The sequence below is a fragment of the Chanos chanos genome, chromosome 13 (genome assembly GCF_902362185.1).
Source record: "Chanos chanos chromosome 13, fChaCha1.1, whole genome shotgun sequence".
In the NCBI taxonomy this organism is placed as follows: domain Eukaryota; kingdom Metazoa; phylum Chordata; class Actinopteri; order Gonorynchiformes; family Chanidae; genus Chanos; species Chanos chanos.
In genome coordinates, this window is record NC_044507.1 from 16,112,044 (window position 1) to 16,135,936 (window position 23,893).

Consider the following 23,893-nt stretch of genomic DNA (forward strand, 5'->3'; position numbering starts at 1 on the left):
TTCTTCTACAGTGCAGTTCTCTCCTTCTTTCAGTGAAATGCAAGCACAAACCTCTTCCCCCATCCTCTCATCTCTCACTCCGACCACCTACAGGAAAACACATCGCCTATCAGATCCATCCACCTTCCACTAGAAGAACGACCTCTATCAGACACGGTTAACCGATACGGCTCCTGCTGAGGGGAAGGTGTTCAATCATGGCTTAGTAATAATATAGAAAAAAGACATTATATTACAGATGTCTTTTTATAAATGTCTTATAACTGAGAGAAGGGAGGGGAGTCAATCACACTCCAGGGAGATACATTAAACATTGTACCTTAGATCACAGGTGTCATCTGTAATGAGAAACTGCTGAAAAAAATGTCTGTTGTATCAGTATCATACTCATTGGAGCCTATGTAATAACTGTATTATGTTTTTATGTGTCATTTTGTCAATGACTGCCACAAACATCTCGTTTATGTAATTCTTCTTTTGGATGCTGGGTTATGTATTGAGGACTGGAGACTTTTTAAAGGTCAGATCACAGAAAAAGTTTTGGCTTTTCAGTCATGCAGAGGGTTTTATGTAAATGTGGATGTATTCGATCACTCATTAGACAGTGTGTGAAAGAAGAAGCAGGTGAACATGAAATGAGTCATGGGTGTATCAATACGAGCGCAGAGCAAGCCAGTTTGTATTTATTTATTTGTCTGTTTGTTTATTTATTCATGTGCATGAAAGCCTTATCCCAGTTTAGCTGCTCCATGGGAACTTATTTGAAAGCCAGTCCTCTAAAGAATTATACTGCCGTTGTGTGATAGCGTGCAGTTTCACAAGGCTTACCTGGACTTCCTTTACTTTGGGATGGGTGTGTAGGAACTGCTCGATCTCAGCGGAGTAGATGTTTTCCCCTCCGCGGATGATCGTGTCTTTTATCCGACCTACGATACGACAGTGCCCGAAAGCATCTAAGCTGCCGATGTCACTGAAATCAGTAGAGAAATAAAGAAAAAACAAAAACGGCCATGTCAAAGCAATGCCATGCTACTAAAAGTGCTCCCTGAAACGGTTAACTGGCCGTCGCCCTCCTTCCCCCCTCCATCGGGCCCTCTTACCCGGTCTTGTACCAGCCACTCTCAGTAATGCACTCCCGAGTTTTTTCGGGCTCGTCCCAGTAACCCAGCATCACACAGTAGCCTCGGATCAGCAGTTCTCCTGAGGAGCCGAGAGGAACCAGCTGGCCTGTGCTGGGGTCCACCACTTTGGCCTAAAAAAAAAAAAAAATCATGTGAGTTATCGATTAAGGTGGTCAACAGAAACAAGTGAACACAGGTGAGACGTCTGAACAGATTTCAAAGCATAGATAGGATGCTAACGACCAGACCTCTGTATGGTTCATGATGCACCCTGCCCTCTCCGTCCTGAACTCCCCATTATCAAACAGAAAGCCAAGAAACGTCAACGGGCTGTTTTCTGTGGTCCCATAGCCAATCTGGTGATTCAAGGGGAACAGAAGGATGTGTGACCATGGAAACATTCACCATAAATTAGTCTAACAAACAAAGAGTTTTTTTAAGTAAAAAATGTTGCACATACCACCATCTCCTTAAGATTCATGCCTTTTATTATTCTCCTCATGAGTTCAGGTGGGCATGGAGATCCACCAATGATTCCTTCAAATTAAACATGAGTTTTTATACACCTTTGTTAAAGCGTAAGTTCAGCTAATTGCACCTATAAACACAGACTGAAACATTCTACACACATGCTCTCAGATTTGGTGATAATCTTACCAGCTTCAGCAGAACTCAGGTCATACTTGTCAAAGTCAGGCTGCCCAAGCATGTCAACATACATTGTGGGTGTCCCATAGAGGACAGAACATCTGCAGTAAAAGATAAATAAAGACAAGTCTATAAGAAAGTCTCTTACACGCATAAAATCAGAGTAGTGATTGCCCCCTGGTGGACAGAAGTGAAATCGCACTGCATCCCATGTTTAGTTTAGGTTAGTTTAGTTTAGTTTAGTTTAGTTTAGTTTGAGCGCACCTTTCATTCTGAATGGCCTCCAAATTCGCCCTCCCATTGTATCCAGTTGCCGGAAAGACCAACGTGATGCCGTGCAATGCCATGCACATCCCTCCAATTATGGAGCCAAAGGAGTGATACATAGGTACAGGGACGCAAACTCGTACCTGAGGCTGTGGGGTAAGGTCAAGAGGTCAGGTCATATGGTTATCATCTGTTCCTCTTTAAATGTTAGAGGGCGATTAGCATGGGAGAAACTCACCCTCCAGCCGTAACCCACACGCAGTCCACTGAAATATGCATTGTTTACAATGTTGTGGTGAGATAGCACAACTCCCTTTGGGTTCCCTGTTGTTCCCTGCGAATAAATGTATGAATGAGATATAGAGATGGTGTGAATATTGCATTTAATACTGAATAAAAATCTAACAGAGTAGAGCTCCAGTCACAGACTCTATAATAGATTTGAGTGTGGAAACCTTCAGTGGAATTCTATGTTAATGGGTTTTCTGAAACTTAGAGAAGACGGTATTGTACCGATGTAAATAGAATGTTGATAGGATCATCAAAGGACAGCGTCTCCTGCAGACTCTCTAACTGACTGTAATGTCGGCTATCCGCTGCCTCCATCACATCCTCCACGTGAAGCATGCCTGCCTCCCGACTGTCCAGCACGATCACCATTTTCAGATCTGGTAACCTGCAGGGACACACAAGAATATACACTGCACCCCCCATAAAACCTTCAATGCCCCAACCCTCAACCTAACACCACCTCACTCCCCCCTCAAGTCACAACTTACAACGCAATTTACCACACAAAATACCACGATTCAGTACCACTTACGGACTGTGTGGACGTTAACATTTGCATGGATGGCTTTCCTCAGCTGTATTTAAATGAACCTGGTGGTTTATACAGACACTATTCAGACATTCCAGACACTACATTGGTATCTGGATGCAAAACAACGATAAAGTGGATTCAAATGGAGCACCACCTTATTACAAATCCTCGCCAGTCCACCGCTGACTGACAATACTGAAATACACACTTCTCTTGTCTGGAGATTACACCTCTCGATTTGTCAGCTTTCTCTTAGACTTTGGTGAAAAAAAAAACATTAAAATCATAACGGCCTGACAACACTGTCATGTTGGTATTTTAAGAGTGGTATCCACAACACTGTTGTACCTGGAGCTTTTAATGAAACCTGAGTTTGATGTGTTCACTTCAGGGCAGATCTGTCTCAGCATATCACAGAATCGCTGGCTTTTAAACTGGGTCGGGCATACCACCACATTACACTGGACCTGTGTCAGAGACAGTCAGAACTGTTGTGAAAAGGCAGTCATCATTAACATCAATTTCACAGAGAAGTATATGATCATGTACTGAAACTCATGCATTAAACTTCATGAAGGTAATCATTTATCTGTTGTGTAATAAAAAGACTACAAGAAACAAGCAAACAAAAAAGGAAAACAACAACAATGTTATTTCTCACCTTCTTCAAGACGTACTCCAACTCTTTCGGCCGATATGCAGGGTTCACAGAGACCTGCAGAACGTCGTCTTAAAATCATGTGGCTATAAACATCTTAACAGCATTTCAGTACCGCAAGTCTCTCAAATGTCTCACCAGTATGATGCCAGCCTTTGCAGCGGCAAACTGGAATAAGATCCATTCATACGTGTTTGGCCCCCACATGCCCAGTCTGTCCCCCTTCTTCAGACCCAGAGCGAGAAGACCCTGCCGCGGCCTGGTCTACCTAAAAAGAGAGACAATGAAATAACAAAAACTGCGTAAAACGGCGAGGTTCGGAGGAGTCCGAAAAATCATGAATGTCTGGGATTAGCGATCGACGTTATGTTGGCTGTAGGGATCTTACGAAGGATTTAAAGGTGAGCAAGCCTGTATATTTTGAAAATAAGAAGAAAATATCATTTTAAAAATGTTCAGAACTCTGTGGACACGGCCATACGACAGATTTTGGGGAAACACTTGTAAATTAGCAAATTATATTACGGTGGAGCATACAATAATGTCCGCTCACGCGTATGCATCACTCTGTAGTTGGTATTTAATGATTTTTTTTTTTTTTTTTACTGTGTGCTACTTGAGCGATTAGGAAGGAAGATGATCAAGCTTCAAGTGGTTGAATAGGCCTGTGCACTGTAAATAATCATATCTTCTAGTCTCCCCATCTTCGATTTTGACTCACACAGATGAGAAACAAGTTCTCTACCGAAAGTCCTCGGACAGATTGACACCAATAGAAACTTACGTCTTGTTGAAACTGCTGAAAAGTTTTTCGGATGGTTCCCTCTAGAAAAACCACAGCTTCTCGCTCCGGCCATTTCTCCGCTGTGGCCCTCAGGCTCTGGTTTACAGTCAGAGAGAGGATTGATATATTAGAGGTACCGTGGACATAGCTGCTGGTTAAGGAGGGGACAGCGGGTGGACTGTCCACGTGGAGGGACCCTGAGAGAAAGGAAAATGAAGTTACAAAGTGAAAACTTTAAACCGAGACGAACCATTGTGGTTGTTGTTGTGGTTGAATAGTATGTTCAGAGGAGAGTAATAGTGAATAGTAGTGTCATTTGAAAGTGTCAGGTGAAAGAAACATCAAAAGTAATCTGTGTGAGTCCTGTGGAGATGCAGCCATGCCATAATTATACCGAAGGGGTTGATTTTGAATCAAGGGGTTGAACACCTCGTCTTATCATTATTTTAAGTCTTTGTTTACTAAAGAATATTCATCTGCTTTGATTAAGTCTCTCATTCATTCATTCATTCATTCATTCATTCATATTATGTGAGGATTTATCGTATATCCTAATGGTTCCTCTAATCATCAGAGGTATACTTTAGATCGAATTAACTTAATTTATATGTTTATGTAGATGCACTGGCATCCAGGAGACCTTGTGAGTGTGAGGACTGGACATCAACTATGAAGAGGAGGATCTCTGGACAGCAATATTACCATTCATTTCTTTTGTTAAAGTCTCTCTCTCTCTGTCTCTCTCTCTCTCTCTCTCTCTCTCTCACTACCAACACTGTTTTTTCTCTCCTTTACTGTCTTCTCTGATGGCACATGTCTTCTTGTATTTCAGCTGTAGAGAAACTCTCCATGCTGTATTAAATTTTTAAATTCATCATAATTCCGACTTCATAATTCTTTAAAATCAGCCTGAGTCAGCCTGATACTTTAAAATTCTTTATTTCCATATTTGGGATACACAAAAAGTTCCCTACAGCACAAAAATACAGCGAGTGCAAAACCAGGTACTGATCCATTTCCAAAACGAAGCAAATGGTACATTATGGAATGGAGCAAATGGTACAACAGCCTCTGAGAAATAATACATTTGACCAAAAGCCATACTGATCATTTTATTAGTTATAATTATACATTTGATACAAAATAGATACATGAATTAAAACAGATGGATGAATGAAAACCAATATAATTGATTAAGCACTCACCTGCAACACAACCAGTTCCAAATGTTTGCATTCCCCCTGTTTGTGGATTTCCTGACAAATGTACTGGATTTGAATAATTGGTCTATAATCCTTTTGGACATTCTTGATGTATGAATTAGATTTTGTTAGCAGCTATAGGATAATGTGGCTTCAGCTTATACTCCACACTCAAACCTTTGGACTTTGGAGTTTCCCAGTGCTCTGTTCTCATGGAGGTAAAGTACGTAATTCTGAACTATGTTGCCTTCTGTTTGGATGAAGTATTTGGGTGGAGGCAAATATGATTGGTTGAACCTTTGTGAAATAGATGCACTGATGCAATTACACATGTTTTCTGATATTTATTTGGCCTACTACTAGTTTTAATAAACCCCTGAACAACGGGTTCTGTGTACCACTACTATAAATTTTGTGATCATTTTGACCCTTTTCTTTTTTTAAACTTTGATGCTAAAACACGACAGTGCTGAAAATGGTGTAATAAATTGTCAATACATTAATTTAAAATAAGAAATAAGTGATGTGCTTGACAAAATGAAGAATATGAAGAATATAAACATGAAGAATATAAATAATATTTATAAAATTCATTCATGCTTTTTTCAGTTGTAACTAATTTTTTCAACATCTCGAATTGAGTTCATCAATGGACCAAAGAATCTGTGATGTTCAAAAATACATGTTATAAAAGGACCTTGCTAGAAATACTTCAAAAGACAACCAAACAATGAATATGTTTCAAAATAATATAAAATACAAAATAACAGAAATAAAAATTCTGTGCTTAAGTGGTAAAAAGGTTTGAAAACTCTGGTTAGACCAAAATGTCATGTTTGAGGATCCTAAATCCAGGATTTTCTGGCCTGAAGATCCTGTTTCAGGTGAAACTCCTTCAAGATAGCTACACCACCCTTATCTGAGGATTCACCAGTCCTTGTAAAGTTCTTTGTCTGCTCTTAGACTGTTAGTTTTTGATAAAATGTTTGAGTCAAGACCAGCTGTTCTTCAAACTTTGTACCTTTCTCCAATCTCAGGATGCCACTAAAAAACTGCCCAAACCCCAAACTTTATGAAAACTTTATCAAATTTTGCATAGCATTTTTAGTGTAATATTTTATACAAATAGTTAAGTTTGAAGGGGTATCACGAATTGAGAGACTTGATGTGTGTGGAGGTGACAAACTTGTATTTATCACAGGGAAGATCATGAGATAGAGGCATGGGAACACAAACCAGGAACAAAGCAGTACAAACACAGGATTAATGTTTCATTCAGGTAAACTAAAGGTGGTGAGGATATTGTCATTGTCTGTCATTACTTTGTTAGCCCTGCTGTGTGTACTTTGGAAGTTTCTATATGTGTGTATGTGTAGGAAATGTGCTGTAGTTCAACCTAAATCACAATTTGCTCAATGTTAAATCAATTCTGTACTGTCTGAATTTGTTGTTGCAATAACATTTACATTTGCATTTCTATTTTTTGAGTTTGTGACAAATCAGTTCCTAGTTTACTGAGTGAGTGAATATTCACAGTGAACCATTAATGACAATAATCACGGTGAACCATTAACGCAGTATACCATGAACTACAATTTATCTATACCATTGGCTTCACCAAGGAAACTAGTGATAATAAATAACTGAAGGAACCAAGGAGCCAAGGCACTGACTAAATCAATGAAAACGGAGCTCAAAGTGACCACCAGAGGGAGGTAGTGAGAACCTGGGCATTACAATGGGCTCCAAGTCATTTAATTTAGTTATAGTTTTTAAAACTTTGTAATCTTATCTGTGATATTTGCATATATTGTAAAGAGATTTTGTAAATATAGCTACATATATTTATATAGACATTGTTATATATTAACTTATTGCTTTATAAAAAAGATTTATTCATTAATTGTTACCCATGATTACAGCACTGGACAGTTTACCTTATATAGGTATTTCAATGTGCTTACAGATAACAAACTGACACAAAGCACACAGCAAATGGACTAGGACAGTTAGACTCATTTGCTGTAGGGTCCAGGAACCCCTGTACTTTTTTCACAGGCTCAGAACATTTCGTATGAGCCAGAAAAGTGCTGCTTTTCCTCTACCATGTTCCAGCTTAAAGGTTTCAGTGCTGTTTCTGTGCCTGCTTTGGTGAGTGCTCCGCTTAAGTAATCATCTTATTAAGACAGATATGAAAATCACAAGAGTAAAAAAAAGCACACCACACCACAAGGATGTGTTTGAGGAAACAAGAACCAGGCAAAGAGAGAGGGTCACATCAGATGCCAACCCCAAAAACCAGTTCCTCCTGCAAAACAGATGCCTGTTTTCAATCCCAACTTGAGAGAGACGCTTAATCATTGTACTCCTCTCTTCTTCTGTCCATCAAAGCCTGAGTCAAGTGGGCAGGGGCGTGTCTAAAGGGGTGGCAAGGGGTGGCACCGGCCCACCACTAAATTTGACACCCCCCCCCCCCCCCGTCCATCAAAGCCTGAGTCAAGTGGGCAGGGGCGTGTCTAAAGGGGTGGCACCGGCCCGCCATTAAATTTGACACCCCCGCCTCCCGCACCGTGCCCCCACAACGCCATTGGGCTACAGTACTGTCAATCTAACAATGCCCAACGCCATTGGACCAGAGCGCTGTCAATCGCTGCCTGATTCGCTGCCAATCGCTGCCTGTAAATTTGATAATACTTAACGCAACTGGATCAGAGCAGTAGCTGCCTGATTTGCGATGCGGAATCACCGTACCACGTTTTCCAAACAGGAGGAGAGACACGACTCGACCACAGATCATGTCTGTGTTCATGCTCTGTACACACTCAACTATACATTTTGAAATACAGTAGTCCCCCTTTATCCGTAGTGGATACTTTCCAAGACCCCCCGCGGATGCCTGAAACCGCGGATAATACCGAACCCTCTATATAATATGTTTTTTCCTATACATACATACCTACGATAAAGTTTAATTTATAAATTAGGCACAATAAGAGATAATTCATGTCAGGACGGCGTGAGATAATTTCCCCCCACTGCTCAGAACGGCGCGCAATTTAAAACTTATGAATTGCTTATTTATGGAATTTTTCAATTAATATTTTCGAATCGTGGTTAAATGTAACCGCGAAAAGCGAATCTGCGGATAAGGAGTGTTTACTGTATGTGGACTGGGGTGGTGTTGTGCGGCAATAATATGCATATGCAGCTGAACTCCAGATAACAGGAACAGTAGTGAGCGATGTAGCCTACCCACGGCGGAAGGCTACGGGAGCCTCGATATCCCTAAAGGTCCCTCGCAGGTATAACGGCTTCAGCTCCCAAGAGTTCCATTATAATATTACGTATCTAATTAGATAGCTTGGCTAACATAACTTTGGCAAACCAGTTAATGACTTTCCCGTGTTGTTCAGCAGCGGTGCACCACCATATGAATAGAAAATAGAGAAATGTTACCTAATCGGTTCTTCCTGTCGTTTTAGGTTAAAGGCACAATCACTTTTCCCAGATACAATAAAGTGGTACATACTGAAATATTGGGTTTGAGAATGGTAAGTTAGCGATCTGATCCAATGACGTTGAGAATTTTAAGCTGTAGAATAGTTCATAGGTTTTTACGTTTGTATTGGAACAAAACAACGTTATTTAGGGGTTTGGTGGGAGAAATTAAGCCCTATTTGCGTATCCAAAAACGGCTTCACAATTGAATGATTCTGCCTTTTATCAGGCCAGACCACAGCTATCAAATGTAGCTTTGTGTAATATTAATGGTTAAGTTAGGGACTTAATGCTTTGTATTTATTTTGGGGGGGGGGGGGGGGGGGGGGGTTAGGGCACAGGGCACCGCACGAGTGCCTGAAAATCGCGTCTTCTAAGTCAATTTTCAACGCTGTATTTATAGAATTTTCTGAAGCCCCCACTCCCCCGCCAACCCATTTAAAAAATCCTGGAATCGCCCCTGCAAACGGGGATTCATTAGCTGAACAGAGGTGTGGGTTCTCTGTGTAAATGTGTGTATAAAGGCACATATGTAAGAATGTATGGGTGTATGTATGGCTGGAAATAAAAATGTTTAAAGGGGTATAAATATGTATACCGCAGACATTCTCTGTGTCCAACACAAAATAAATGACACAGCAATATGGGATTATAAAGAAAACAAAAAAGTGTGTGTGTGTATATACATATATACATACATATATATATACATACACACACACACACACATTTCCCTCTGCATTCTTAAAGCTCAACAGAGGGCAGGCTCTCGAGCTTTAGAGCAGAGGAGCAAGGGACCAGGGGGGCAGGGGTGTCAGAATCCAGTCCTGGAGGGCCATGGTCTCGCTGCTTTTGTTTTCACCTCTTAATTACATGCTGATTTTTCCCTCAAAAACAGCTGTGTGTGAAAAGCAACAGGCAAACAGTACTTTTGACACACCTGCCTTATAGTATATTTAACAGGACTAACTGTAGTTCACCTCTCTGTCCTCAGGGTGGTGCAACACACAAAGGAAACATGACTGCTGTATTACAGGGAATTCTGCATAGTCATTAACAAATTATGCACTGTAATTATGAAACATCACTGTTCCTTCATGAGATGAAAACACAGTGACAACACAAACTTAATCAATTTATTTTAATACAAATATGGCATTTGTATAAATATGTAATTCATTGTAAATATAACATATCTAAATGTTCCTTATCTAAAATATATAGCTCCTTTTTTATTGACAAGTTTACTATTTTAGAATCTAAACAACTGATTTACACAATGGAGGGTTCTGTGCATTCTTTAAGAAATGTACAAATATTTTCGTTAAAGTAAAATGTGTCGTTGTCCTTCCCCCCCCAAAAAAACAGACAAACATAGATGTTGAAAAACACTGCCTCACAGTTATTTAACTGGCCTTAATTCATTCATTTTTCAAATGATCTTTCAAGTAAATCATCTAGCAGGTCTCTCATTAACATGACATTTTGTGAAATTCTCTTTCGTATAAACGTCACGATTGCGTTGTAAAGTAAATCTGTTCCTTTTGAATCCAGTAATAACAGTTAAGTAATACAATAACTGGTCTAGTCTACATGATCATGAAAACCAAGAAAGTACAAAGAGTGTCTCTGTGTAAACTCTGCCTGAGGGGCTAGTAATTAATGGACTGAAGAAGGAGGAATGGAGAAGTAAAAAGAGGAGTGCAGTAAGCAGAAAGGACTGGGGGCGGGGGGGGGGGGGGGGGGGGGATCTGTTAACATGCGAGTGTATCTGCGTACGTTAATAATCAGTTACAGAAGCTTTGCCGTCGTTTCTACATGCTTGTGCGTGTGTTGCTTTTCTGCAGGAGCATGAAAAATAGTACTTGTGTGTGTGTGTGTGTGTGTGTGTGTGTGTGTGTGTATGGGGGGGGGGGGTCTGTTTAAACATCGCTTACAGCACCAGCTTCACTGTCCAGTGCTTCTCTGGCTTCTAAAGGCACTTGGGTGTATTCGCAGTCTACGGCGAGCTTGATAACGGGCTTCAAAGAACGGACCTCACCGGGCGAGGATGCGATTTTGTTCTCACATTCTCTCCGGCTGTCCAGCCAATAGAAGGAGCACATAAGGAAAACGCCCGCCGACGATACAGAGGCACTGCAGGCGTAAAAAACGTACTTATACTGGCCTGTGGTGTCCACCAGCGTCCCTGAAAGAAAAGAATCATTTCTGTTGTAAGTTTTTTAAAAAATAAAAGTCATTCTGAAATTAAAACCGACACCAACAACGTGAACAGTGGACAGGCTTGTGTCCTGGCAAACATGTTCCCATAAAGACTAAAGGGCCTGTCACCGGACTTGACATTTGGGTTGCCATGGCGTTGGTAACTGGAGAGGTCCGTTGCCGTCACCCCCCCCACCCCCACCCCCTTGCATCTGGCGCGCTCACCCTCCAAAGTGCACTCTCGACCCCCAGGCAGCAGAGCAGCCACCATGCCACTCCAGTCATGTGACAAGCCTGAGGTCCTCTAAGTCAGCTCCCCCCCTCCCTCCCCCCCCACAGCAACTCAGGACCACCCACCATGTGACACCACTCCCCCACCCACAAAACAAGCCTCCTCTCCCACACCACCACACTTGCTCACAAACAATATCCAGAACATTCCATTTCCTTGTGACTCGTTTCACTCATGACGCATGCAGGTTAAACTAGAGGTGAACAGATGGAGAGACAGATAGAGAGAAACAAAGAGGCACACGTTTCCATACTCACAAGCACAAACAGGCACAAGGTGTTTCCATGTATCCACGTAGACAAAAGATTCATATGCATACTGACTCAAAAAAACACAAATGCAGCGTCTAACGCAGACTCGGAGCCGGCGTTGTCAAAACCTCCTTTTGAAAGGTGATACGATAGATTAAGGCTGGAACAAAAATCCTGTGAGAAGGCAAAGCTCTAGAGGTTTGGTGTACCCCTGAGCAGGGGTGAAGAATTATCTCAAGGCATGCACTTATACAAAAGCAGAGGTATACATTACCTGCTAGTGGTGGGCCCAGAAGCAACATGATGCTCTCCATAACACTGAGAAGACCCAGAGCAGCAGGGAAGCGGCTCATTTCCACAGTGTCCATAAGCACAGTGAACAGGAGGGAACCAATCATGCTCATGGAGAGGCCAAATATTACCACGTAAACCAGCAGGATTGAGAAACTGGCCGCCACGCCGCAGATGCAGTTACTCAAACCGTTGACCAACAAGGCCGCGGCAAACACGTAAATGAAACGCCGGCTTCCCTGGAATCGCGGCAAGCCAAAAACCAGAGCTGCCACTGGCCGCACCGAGATGTTGACCAGTCCTAGGATGGACATGAGCAGGGCGGCCCGGTCTTGGGTCATGCCATGAGCAGTGGCATATGGTACCAGGTATATTAGAGGAACCACAAAACCAAGCATCATCCAGGTCACTCCCAAGGCGAAGACACAGAAACGCACGTGAGTGCGGATGAGGTCAAAGGCCAAATGTCTGCGTAGGAATGCCATCAGACCGGAGAGGGTGGTCCGCAGACGGCCCTTCAGCCCCTCCCTCTCCCGTCGAATCGAGAGACTGTTCGTTTTGTCCAGCGGAATCTCGGATTGTTTTGCTCCCGTCCGTCCCTTTGAGCTGGATCCCAAGGGTCTCATCACTGCTCCACAAACACAACAATTCAGGAGAGCTCCACCCAAGATCAGAAAGCTTCCTCGCCAGCCGAAACGACTGAGCAGAAAGTTGGCAAGCAAGGGAAGAGTGCTCAAGCCCAAGGCAGTTCCTGTGGACGACAGGGCATTGGCAAATGCTCGTCGGCGCACAAAGTAGTATCCCATCATCGTGACTGATGGCTGAAAAGCCAAACAGAATCCCAGGCCTGAGAATTAAAAAAAAAAAAACATCATTTTGGTCTACCCAAAGTATTTTAGGAAATTTATGACAGTTTAACAAAGAAATGTATAAACAGACCTGTGATGACTCCGGCAAATATGTACAGGTGCACTAGGGTTTGAGCAACAGAACTGGCCACCATCCCTAGGCCACTCAGGATCCCACCTAAAATTACTGTTGCTCGGCAACCAAAGCGCTCCACGAGGACACTGCACAGTGGGCCTGCGGACGCAGGAGGGCATTGTGAACAGAATAATGAGTATGTGCGCGACAAAAGGCAAACACACAGACCAGAACACAGCTCACAAAGCTCCAGACAAAATCAAAATGACTATATTTGAATTACAGATTACTGTTTTTAGCATTACCCCACACATACATATGAGGAAGGCTGTAGACAACAGTTTGTCCCTGTACTATGACTGGCCAGCCTTCTATTATCCTTCATATTGACAAGATACAAGTAAAGTCCCCCCCCCCCCCCCCCCATTTTACAGTTCTAGGAGAGCCTTAACAGAACTATGATAAACATGTATGCTGTTCAAATTCAACAGTCTTGAATGAAGAAAGACACAATTATTCCCCTACTTGGGGGTCACATGAAAGGCATAAGATGGCTCTTCTCTGTCAGAGACACATTACACAGCATGCTTAAGAAAGATGTATGGACCAGATTCATTTGAATCCACTCAAGGAAAGCAAATTTATAAGAGGATTTTCAGTTTGCCTCGAACCGATAACACTGCTAAGTATTCTGTCGAAAAAGTGTTATTCTCAAACATAGGACTGTTTACTGCTTCACTACAATACAGGCAGCAAAGAACCAGACCTCTATGTGAGCATCTTTTTTCTACTCCATCGATAATCACGCGGCTTTAACTGGATATTTATATATGTTTTTAGATTTTTATATTCTTTGTAACATTAAAAGTAAATGTTTACACTGTGTAACCAAGAGAAGATGAACAACAGACGCAAAAAAAGATCTCACTCCAGACGTTACCAAGCTCTTTTTCCTCATTACTAAGAAATATTTCAGAGAGGTGTGCGCTAGATTTCCTTTTAACCTCTCAACTACTTGGGCTGTTCCATACGTGCAATATCTAAATGTACTTAATTACAATCAATGAAGACATTACTGTTGGGTTTTCAAAGGATTTTATCTTCATCTATAGGTTTTATCTTTTATTTTCAGCCACCTTATTGGACAAGATTGTTTCTGCATTAGTCACTGCACCGCCAACGACTGATCTATACACCTCTGGTCTCAAGAAACAATGGGTTGGCAGGCGCGGCACTGCGTGCAGATCATTTGATAGGTTAACTTTAATGTTGTTCTTGGCTCTGCCCTTTCCAGGAGACAGCAGAGAGAAAGCAGCTCCAAGACAAATAAACAGACTGACCCAAGAACAATGGACTCCTGGCTGTGTCATGGACAGTCCTTCAGTGTATTAATAACCCCCTGACTGAAGCATCCCAGAAACACCCTCACCAACTCCTCATCTCCACTCTTTCTTATCCAGAACCTTTACGAAAGCCAACTGTGCTTCTAAGTAATCTTGTAAATGCCGTAAATGTGTCCGTGAAAAACGTACGTGCGTGTTTTGCACAGTGCTTCAATTTTAGATTCGCACTAATTTTTTTTTTTTTTTTAAAATGAGCATAGCATGTGTTATGATCAGCATGACTGAAAAACAAAACTGTTTCAAAATCGAGAAAATTGGTGTGTCCATGTTTACAATTTCTGTGCTCCGTGGAGGATCAACAGTGCCAAGATAAAAAGATAAATTTAAATATTATATAACAATAACTTAATGAAAAATAAATGAATATCTGTCACAACCTGCACCGCCATTTTGGACTTTTAGTTTGCCATGTCTTTGTGCTCTTGTTCTGTGCCTGTCTCCGCCCCTCACCTGTTCCCGTTTGTCTGATTATTACCTTGTTAATTTCGCCCAATCCTGTTTTGCCCTGATTAGTTTTCCTTCTATTTAAGTCCTAGTGTTTGCCTTGTCTTTGTCTATCGTTGTTTGTGTATTTTGCGCACTGTCATGCTGCACCTTTTTGTTATCGGCCTTTGTTATTTGTTTGCACTGTATTATGGTCTTCATTTTAAGTAAAGCCTTCCGTTTTTTCACCTTCAACCATCGTGTCTTTGCACTTGGGTCCTGCACCACACCACCAGCCGTGACAGAACGATAGACCTAACAAGGACCCAGCAGACACTTCTGTCCCCCGGGCAGAGACGGCTCCAGCTCCTGACCTGGGTGCGGCGGGGCTCCCTCTCTCGGTAGGTTCTCCAGCCCCTAACCCAGGGGGGGGGAATTTTTTGGGGGGGGGCTCCCAGCCCTAGACCCAGGCACCACATGGACTGTGGTGCTGGGCCCAACCATCTCTAGGGCTGTGTCCGCTCCTGGGTCTCCTGTCTCTGCCACCCTGAATCCCCCTCTTCAAGCAGCGACTCCGATGGCTCCATGGAGGGTGCGCTGCCCAGCGCGAGGAATGCGCTGCCTGGCGCACCATGGAGGGTGCGCTGCCCAGCGCGAGGAATGCGCTGCCTGGCGCACCATGGAGGGTGCGCTGCCCAGCGCGAGGAATGTGCTGCCTGGCGCACCATGGAGGGTGCGCTGCCCAGCGCGAGGAATGCGCTGCCCGGCGCACCATGGAGGGTGCGCTGCCCAGCGCGAGGAATGCGCTGCCCGGCGCACCATGGAGGGTGCGCTGCCCAGCGCGAGGAATGCGCTGCCCGGCGCACCATGGAGGGTGCGCTGCCCAGCGCGAGGAATGCGCTGCCCGGCGCACCATGGAGGGTGCGCTGCCCAGCGCGAGGAATGCGCTGCCCGGCGCACCATGGAGGGTGCGCTGCCCAGCGCGAGGAATGCGCTGCCCGGCGCACCATGGAGGGTGCGCTGCCCAGCGCGAGGAATGCGCTGCCCGGCGCACCATGGAGGGTGCGCTGCCCAGCGCGAGGAATGCGCTGCCCGGCGCACCATGGAGGGTGCGCTGCCCAGCGCGAGGAATGCGCTGCCCGGCGCACCATGGAGGGTGCGCTGTCCTGCCCTGTTCCCGAGGCCGCTTTCCCGGCCCAGGTCAGCTCCCATGCTGACGCCCTGTCCTGGTCAGCTCCCATGCTGACGCCCTGTCCTGGTCAGCTCCCATGCTGACGCCCTGTCCTGGTCAGCTCCCATGCTGACGCCCTGTCCTGGTCAGCTCCCATGCTGACGCCCTGTCCTGTTCCCGAGGCCGCTTCCCCGGCCCTGGTCAGCTCCCATGCTGACGCCCTGTCCTGGTCAGCTCCCATGCTGACGTCCTGCCCTGTTCCTGAGGCCGCTTTCCCGGCCCTGGTCAGCTCCCGTGCTGACGCCCTGTCCTGGTCAGCTCCCGTGCTGACGCCCTGTCCTGTTCCCGAGGCCCTTTCCCCGATCCAGCTCAGCCCTCTAGCCATCGTCGAGGCTGTTTTGAAGACTGCCCCGTTCCTGTTCTTCTGCCAGTTTGAAAGTCTGTTCCAGCCAACCCCTCACCTGCTCGGCCGCAGAGGGGGCCCGTCGGCTGCAGCACCTTCGGTCATCCCTCTGTGCGCCCCCCCACCCACCCGGTCTGTTCTGGACTTTTGTTTTTCTTTTGGGCCGTCTGGAGCCGCCCCTTAAGGGGGGGGCTCTGTCACAACCTGCACCGCCATTTTGGACTTTTAGTTTGCCATGTCTTTGTGCTCTTGTTCTGTGCCTGTCTCCGCCCCTCACCTGTTCCCGTTTGTCTGATTATTACCTTGTTAATTTCGCCCAATCCTGTTTTGCCCTGATTAGTTTTCCTTCTATTTAAGTCCTAGTGTTTGCCTTGTCTTTGTCTATCGTTGTTTGTGTATTTTGCGCACTGTCATGCTGCACCTTTTTGTTATCGGCCTTTGTTATTTGTTTGCACTGTATTATGGTCTTCATTTTAAGTAAAGCCTTCCGTTTTTTCACCTTCAACCATCGTGTCTTTGCACTTGGGTCCTGCACCACACCACCAGCCGTGACAATATCGCACATCAAATAAATGACCAAGAAAGAAAGAATAAATGAATACACTTGAAAATGAAGTCAAACTTTTAGCATCTAAGCATGTATTTGGCTTTGTATTCTTTTGTTTACTTATCTATTACTAATTATGGTTTTATTATTTTGGCACTCTGAACGCTCCGTAGCTGTTCAGTCTTTGGTGATGAATTTGCTTAGACATCAGCTTCATAGCAATGTCAGTGTAAAAGTAGCACTCATACCACCGGCATGTAACACCGCCGTCATTATGGCTGGAACCCAAGATGTCTCTGTATTGCTGGCACTGAACTCCGTCTGCAGGTCTGTATAAAAGATACCAATACAAGAGGGAAAAGGGAGGGTGAGCGCAAGGACCAGAATGGTGGCCACCAACACCACCCATCCCCAACCACCATCAGGTGCTGCATTCTGGCTGTGCACATCCTCCTTTCCCCCAGCAGGATAGCCGGAGCCCTCGGGAAGGGAGTTTTCTCCATCCTGATCCTCCTGTTGCTCTGAATCACAGTTGGCACTCTCCTCCTGCTCTGGCGGGGTTTCAGCCGACCGGACAACAGAGTCCCTGACCCGCGTCTCAGCCTGGTGGCTTGTGTCGCGGCTCGATTGTCTCTGGATGGTTCTGAGCCCATCACTTTCTCCTGTCCTCTGGGTCTGGGTCTGATGAAAGTCCACACCTTCTGTCATTGTGTTTTACTGCGGAGCCTCGGTCCACGCCCTAGTCTGCGGGATAAGATACCAAGAGAGACTTTTATGGTGTATGCATTCTAATTAGTTAAGTTTGTTGGCTAGTATACATCTCAAGAATCAAGCATTTAAACAGGTTAAGTGATGCATATGTTGTCGAATTTCATAACAATTCCTGAACCCTGTATGAAAGCTCCACAATAAATGTAAAAAGTAAACACAAACAATTTAAGAATGAGCTAATAACGGTAAACAAAATCAAACAGAGGAAATACACTGATTTTTGTCGTGAGTATGCAGCATACATTTTAGTGCACAAATACACAGCCAATACAGCACTGCTTAAAGGCTTAAAAGTTATATTTCATTGTAACGCACAGTATTCCGTCATTGCACAGCCAGCAACATAACTCAGTTAATACACGAGACAAAATTATATCACAAGAACAATACAATAAGACATACCCAAGCCCAAGGCAATACTGACATCTGGAAATTCATTACAGAATCAGAATGACATTAGGTATACGTCCAGCCTCAATGTACCACGCTGTCTCGCACTCATACTGAGCTAGCGCTTCTAATTCGATAATAACGTATTACGACACACGTGCTTCGGGCCCCACCGGTTGCGTCAGCTTCTAGTATCTCAAATTCGTTGTCCCATCAAGTGCTCGGTAGTACGGGTGGAAACGGACTGCCCACCAGCCGCAAACTTTCATTGCCATTAAACGGAGCGCGCCGATCAAAACCCCTCCACCCTCTTGCTCACAAGTACGCAACTGTGGAATACAGATAATCTTTCTTTGTAATAATAATGACAAAATCTCTAAATACTGCATTCTCTTTCGCTAGGTCAGATCATTTAGAATCGCTCAATGTCTCGGGAAATTCGACGCAGTTTTCTAAGATTCAAAATAAGCCTAACGCTGCCCGTTCCTTATTGGGATCAATTTTTTACTTCAGTTTTTCAAAGCCCTTTGGGTATTTGTTTCCATGGGAACAGCAGGACAGGCCGGCACCTGCAAACACCACAGGGTATCTGGCTGCCATAAATTTATATATCAGATAAAAAAAAAGACATAAACGCGACTTTTAAAGGTTTGTTTCAATACACGAAAACGATCCATTATTCATATAGAGTATAATGCCCATGTGCTGGCTTAAGTTTAGCTCTCCTATAATTTTCCAGGCAATTAATCGCATGACATATGTAATAATTGACATTATCATTGCTTACCTCCTGTGCTTTACTCTTCTTTACCGTAACATAGCTCGCCTCTCCCTTTTTGTCACCTCAAAGTGAAGGTGTCACCTGTACTTGACACTGAGTGCCTTGCGTCGGGTAGTTGCTACCCGCTGGCCTTGCGTGTGATCAGTGTACGGTCTGAACTTCTCAACGGGCTGAGAATCGAGACTGCACAGAGCATGTGGGCAGCTGATACATCGCTCAGTGGCCGCTGTGGTGTAGACAGGATTGGAGGTGGAGAGTAGACACGTGGCTTAAAGGTCATGGCTGTTTATTTATCACCAGAGCAATTAAGTCTCTTCATGCTTAGGCACTGGAAAACCCAGTTCGGAAAAAAGTAAAAGGAAGGCGTGAAATACAGATTTATGAATATTACGCTAATATATGAGAATGCATTACTTCTGGGTGAGATTAACAATCAATCTCTCATTCACAGACATTCACGAGTGCGCAGAAATAAAACATTAAGCATAAAGATGAAAAGACCTGTTTTGCAAAAAGTTTTCTGTTGTCATGCAAGACAGGTATTGATTTTTAAAATGACGATCGAAAAACTGAAACCTCTGTTTTTTTCTCTTTCTGTGGGCGAATACACGTTTCCTGAATATCCAAAAACAGGCGGATGAAATGCGGTGTACTCTCCAGTTATTTCTCGTAATAGGTGTTCCCTTCAATTTGCTTGTGGAAAGAGGAAGTTCAGTTCCCAAGCATCTATTACCTGGCCTGTTATTGTCTTGGAAATTGTCCAAACGGATCAGTCATCTAGATAACAGTACAAACCTACGCGTCTGTATTGCGAAACCAGTTTAGACACTGGACTAATTGGATTTGGCTAAATAACAAATATCGTAACACGACCCTCTTTCTGTGTGCTCTTACGCTCGCAGTGCCTAAAACTCACTAATCAGCACCTAATGCTTATGCGGACATTTCAGCACTCACAGTTTCCCTTAAAATTCGTGTGACCTCTGTCAATATGGACATATGAACTGAAAGTACACACACCGAACCGAGGTGTTTGCTTTTGCTTTGATGTTGTCAGTTCAAGATTGATTCTCCTTGATGGCGTGATTCTGTAAATTTACCACAGCATTGAAGGAGACTGAGGGTGTGAACAAGAGATAATCTTCGTAGCGTCAAATCATGGCAAATAAATATACAGATGGACCGAAGGTCAGATACTGTGATGAGGTAGACTGGAAGTGACTGAACTACAATCGGTGGTGGGAAAAGTACACACATGCCACAGTTAAGAAAAAGTAACAATATCACACCAGAATATTACATAAGTCAACCTTAAGGTCACCCATTAAAAATTACATGTCAAAAGTATCTGGTTTTCCCCGTATCAAAATTAAAAGTAAATGTTGTAAATTCAAATCCATTATTTAACAATAATATTTAAACAATATTTCACTTTTAAGTAGCTGACTCACAGATAGGTAATACTGAACAAATATTTAAAATGCCGGACAATAAGATGAAGCTGTCTCAAACAGATAAGCACAAATGAATAACTTGACCCACTCCCTAATCGTGACCGTACATAGGCCAACTTGAAGGAAATCTTAATTGGAATAAAATATGGTTACAGTTATGACAAAAGAGCTTACAGTAATGGCAGAGTCCAGATCTAAAATATGGTTGTGGTAACTGGTTAGTGTTAGCAAAAGGCAGACGTCATTGATGGACACAATTATGACTGGCTAAACTAGTTAGTGCTACCTCAGTGACATTCCTGAGACTGTGAGATCTGAATGCCAAAATTTAGTGTTGATGCAGCATACCCAGCAAACCGCAAATCTCATTTGGTTTTAAATCATCTTTCGCAAAGTAAACATTTCCTTCAAGTATGGGTATGAATAATCAGGGTTAGTATGGGTAGTGGTTGGACCGTCACCTTCCATTTTTCTCAGTGCCCGGTGATCTACATATAGAGGTACTAGTGCAAAGCCCGCTAAGTGACTTGTTTGTCTGGCCAGGCAAAACCATGAGCCTGCACAAAAGTTACAGTCTCTGGGTACGCTTGCTCTCCTTTCGCATCGGTTTTTGTGACCAGACTGAGTATTTAATCGGACAAATAAATGAAATGAGTAACGAGTTGTCTCGGTGAAAATGTAGCAGGAGTCAAAATCAGTTTCAAGCTGTCCTCGATTTACATCGGGGTTCCGGGCCGACAAGCACGTCATGAGTCGATTTCGACGTTATTCTGAAACCCCTTTAACGACCCCATACACACATATAAACAATTAACATGCATGACTGATACATTGTATGATAGGGCTTTGCTATATTTTTTCACTAATTTCACATATTATTCATATTAAAATAATACAAATTTAGAATACTACTACTACTACTGCTACTATTACTACTACTTCTACTACTACTAGTAGTAATAATAATAATACAGCCTCGTAATTATATGAAAGCACAATAATAAAATGAAATACAGCGAGAAGGCCAGAAGCCCAGACACACTGAGACCCAGACAACATGGCAGCATGTCCAGTCTGTGTTATCCCACAGTGGACGGAGCAGTCGTTGTTAGTGGTTGCAACCAAAGGATGCTACGTGAATATAATATAATAAGGTCAATGGAATGTCCGCCCCGAATACAAGTGGTCACAAGTCGCACATGTCTTTAGTCAAGGACAGTCTGTACTGGGTTCAGAGAAGTACTGCAGTAAAAGTAAAAGTTGCCAAAAATCGAAATACTTAAGTAAAGTACGAATCCTAAACGACTCTAACTCAGTAACAGCGTATTTCTAATTTGTTGCTTTACGCCGCTGCATATAATTGACACAAATTATCAGTGAAACGTCGGCTGGCGGCCAAAGCCACATCTTTTCCTGTGCAGCATTTCTTTGGTAACTCTGCTGCTCTCCACCCTCAGTGGATAGGCTGCCAGTTGGTATTATTATGTTGCTGCTTTCTTCAAGAAAGAGGCTCTGTATAAGGCAAGATATTAATACCCTTTTTATTAATCTCCATTTTTATGTAATCCCTTTTTATTACATTTCTCATAGATTCCTTTCTGTTTTCGTTTTCCCAGAAATTTGCTCAGTTGATAGTCCAACAGAATACCACTGAAGTGAATGAACACTAACATTAAACATAACAAGAACTTTATGATGAGAATGTTAATGTCATCACATTAAATGCTGGAGAGGCAAAGGTCCAGGAAAATAAACTACTCAGAGTAAGTAAATCAACACAGGGCCCAAAAAAAAAAAAAAAAAATAACGTAATGAAAAGCACATTACAGAAATACATTAAATGGGCAAAGAAACTCCGAGAAGCATTTAAATATTATGTAATGTGTACATGTTTTCATAAATATCGCTTTTGTATGTAAGTCTATATAGTAAGTCCTGTGCCATTTTGATTAGGAGTATAACTATTGGGATTGCACAGAGACATGCTTAAATCACTGCAGGGTGTGCTTGAATTTTGTCCTCTTTAGCTTGTTGCTCCACAAAGATTGATGTATTTTGCGTTTCTGAGTAATGAGACAGATAGCCTTTTCACTGGATGGCTGTAATGGAAGTGATACGCTGACTGAGTTTGATTGACAGCAAATGATCATGCATCAAATTAATGATGGTGTAAATGGCAAGAATCTACCATCACAGAATACTTATAGTTATGTGAGATTAAAAAGTACACTGGGTTGAACTGCAGGAACGTGTCCAAGAGGAAGGCTTTACAAGCTCCAAGGCTGCAAGTTAAGACACAGTGTAAGCATAGCGACGAAACCAGCGAAAACTGGATGGGACTATGAAAAAAAAAACAAGGAGACAGATGGTCATAATTGAAATCCAAGATCTGTTGAAACATCCATCCATGCCCAAAATAGTCACGCGCTCCATTCAAACCCCCTTCCCCAAAAGCACGATTTCCTCCCACATCAAATAACAATTCAGGTAGAAGAAAAAAAAACAACCCCAAACTATAAAACATGTCAGTACAAGACAAGTACAGAGTACAGTGTACAGAGCGAAGAGACATATTTTTCTGTGTTTTGTTTCAGGTTAATGAACCTGTGACATTGAACTTGCTAAAATCAATGTCTCTTTCCTGTGTCTGCGCTTCTCTGTGCCTTTACTGTGGAAAGTGAAAAAAAAAGAGAAAAAAAATAGGCGTGACAGCATGAAATCCAGAGATGTACATAGAAAGGAGATAAAGCAAACGGGAGAGACATGTTTAAGAACAATCGAACAACACAGCACGAGCCTTAAGTATGAAATTAAACCGACATCAAAGAAAACAGCCGCGGAACATTGTAGTGACATAATAGTAACTTGCTCTTACATTCTTCAGGTTAATTAGACACATTAATGCAAACATGGTTTCACTGCACTTATTTTGGTGAAATGTGAGCGTAGACAGTACATAACAATAGTTCATTTTACTCCACCGTTTAGAAGCAAAAGGCTAACATAAGCAAGAATGTTCCACTCATGCTGTTATGTCACACACACAGAGGATAATACTGTAGACAGGAGAAGCTATGCTTCTACAAATGTAATGTTCTAGTTTTACTGTCTTAAGTGTTGGATAACAACAGTGTAACAGTGTGACGCAGCTCTGACTTTCACATCAGCTAAAGACATTAAGAACACACCATTTCATATCTGCCTGGTATAACTACGAAATTATCATCATAAAATTCAAACGTCTCTTCAAATTACTGATTCAGCTGTTACTTTGCTCCAAAAGGTGTCAAATTGTGCCAAGGTTTTTTGATAGCTGGGCTGTGCTCTCTTCACTCTAATAATATCTAATAAGGGACTAGAATAAGCCCCTCTTTGAATTAGAGTTAGGAGTAGATTAAGGAATTCTGAGAGGAAGGACGTGGCATGAGTGATTCACAACCTTTAGATGAACTGATAATTCCAGTGAGTCGGTGCTCATGACTGAAAATCTCGTCCCTATGGAATTCCCTAAGCAAATATATTGTTTGCTGTGGGATGTGCCTATACCTCTCTATGCCTTCCTTTCATATATTCCCAGGACTGCCCCAGA

At 42.9% G+C, this 23,893-nt stretch overlaps 1 protein-coding gene and 1 pseudogene across 1 annotated transcript; both read right to left on the minus strand.

Moving 5' to 3' along the window:
- The window catches only part of LOC115826029 (medium-chain acyl-CoA ligase ACSF2, mitochondrial-like), a 6,008-nt pseudogene extending 471 nt beyond the window's left edge, over nt 1-5,537 (minus strand).
- Nucleotides 5,538-10,923: 5,386 nt separating this feature from the next.
- On the minus strand, nt 10,924-17,616 carry slc16a5b (solute carrier family 16 member 5b). The gene is made up of 4 exons (XM_030789710.1): nt 17,157-17,616; nt 12,977-13,120; nt 12,021-12,884; nt 10,924-11,189 (listed from the first exon to the last, which is right to left on the minus strand). Exons 1-4 carry the CDS (start codon nt 17,614-17,616, stop codon nt 10,924-10,926), a joined length of 1,734 nt encoding a protein of 577 aa, XP_030645570.1.
- Between the last annotated feature and the right edge of the window lie 6,277 nt (nt 17,617-23,893).

Coding starts and splice junctions, on each gene's coding strand:
- slc16a5b (XM_030789710.1), bottom strand. CDS start 17,616: ATGACAGAAGGTGTGGACTTTCATCAGACCCAGACCCAGAGGACAGGA. Junction 12,885..12,976: donor ATTTGCCGGAGTCATCACAG/GTCTGTTTATAC, acceptor TTTAATTCTCAG/GCCTGGGATTCTGTTTGGCT. Junction 11,190..12,020: donor TCTGGGCCCACCACTAGCAG/GTAATGTATACC, acceptor CTTTTCTTTCAG/GGACGCTGGTGGACACCACA.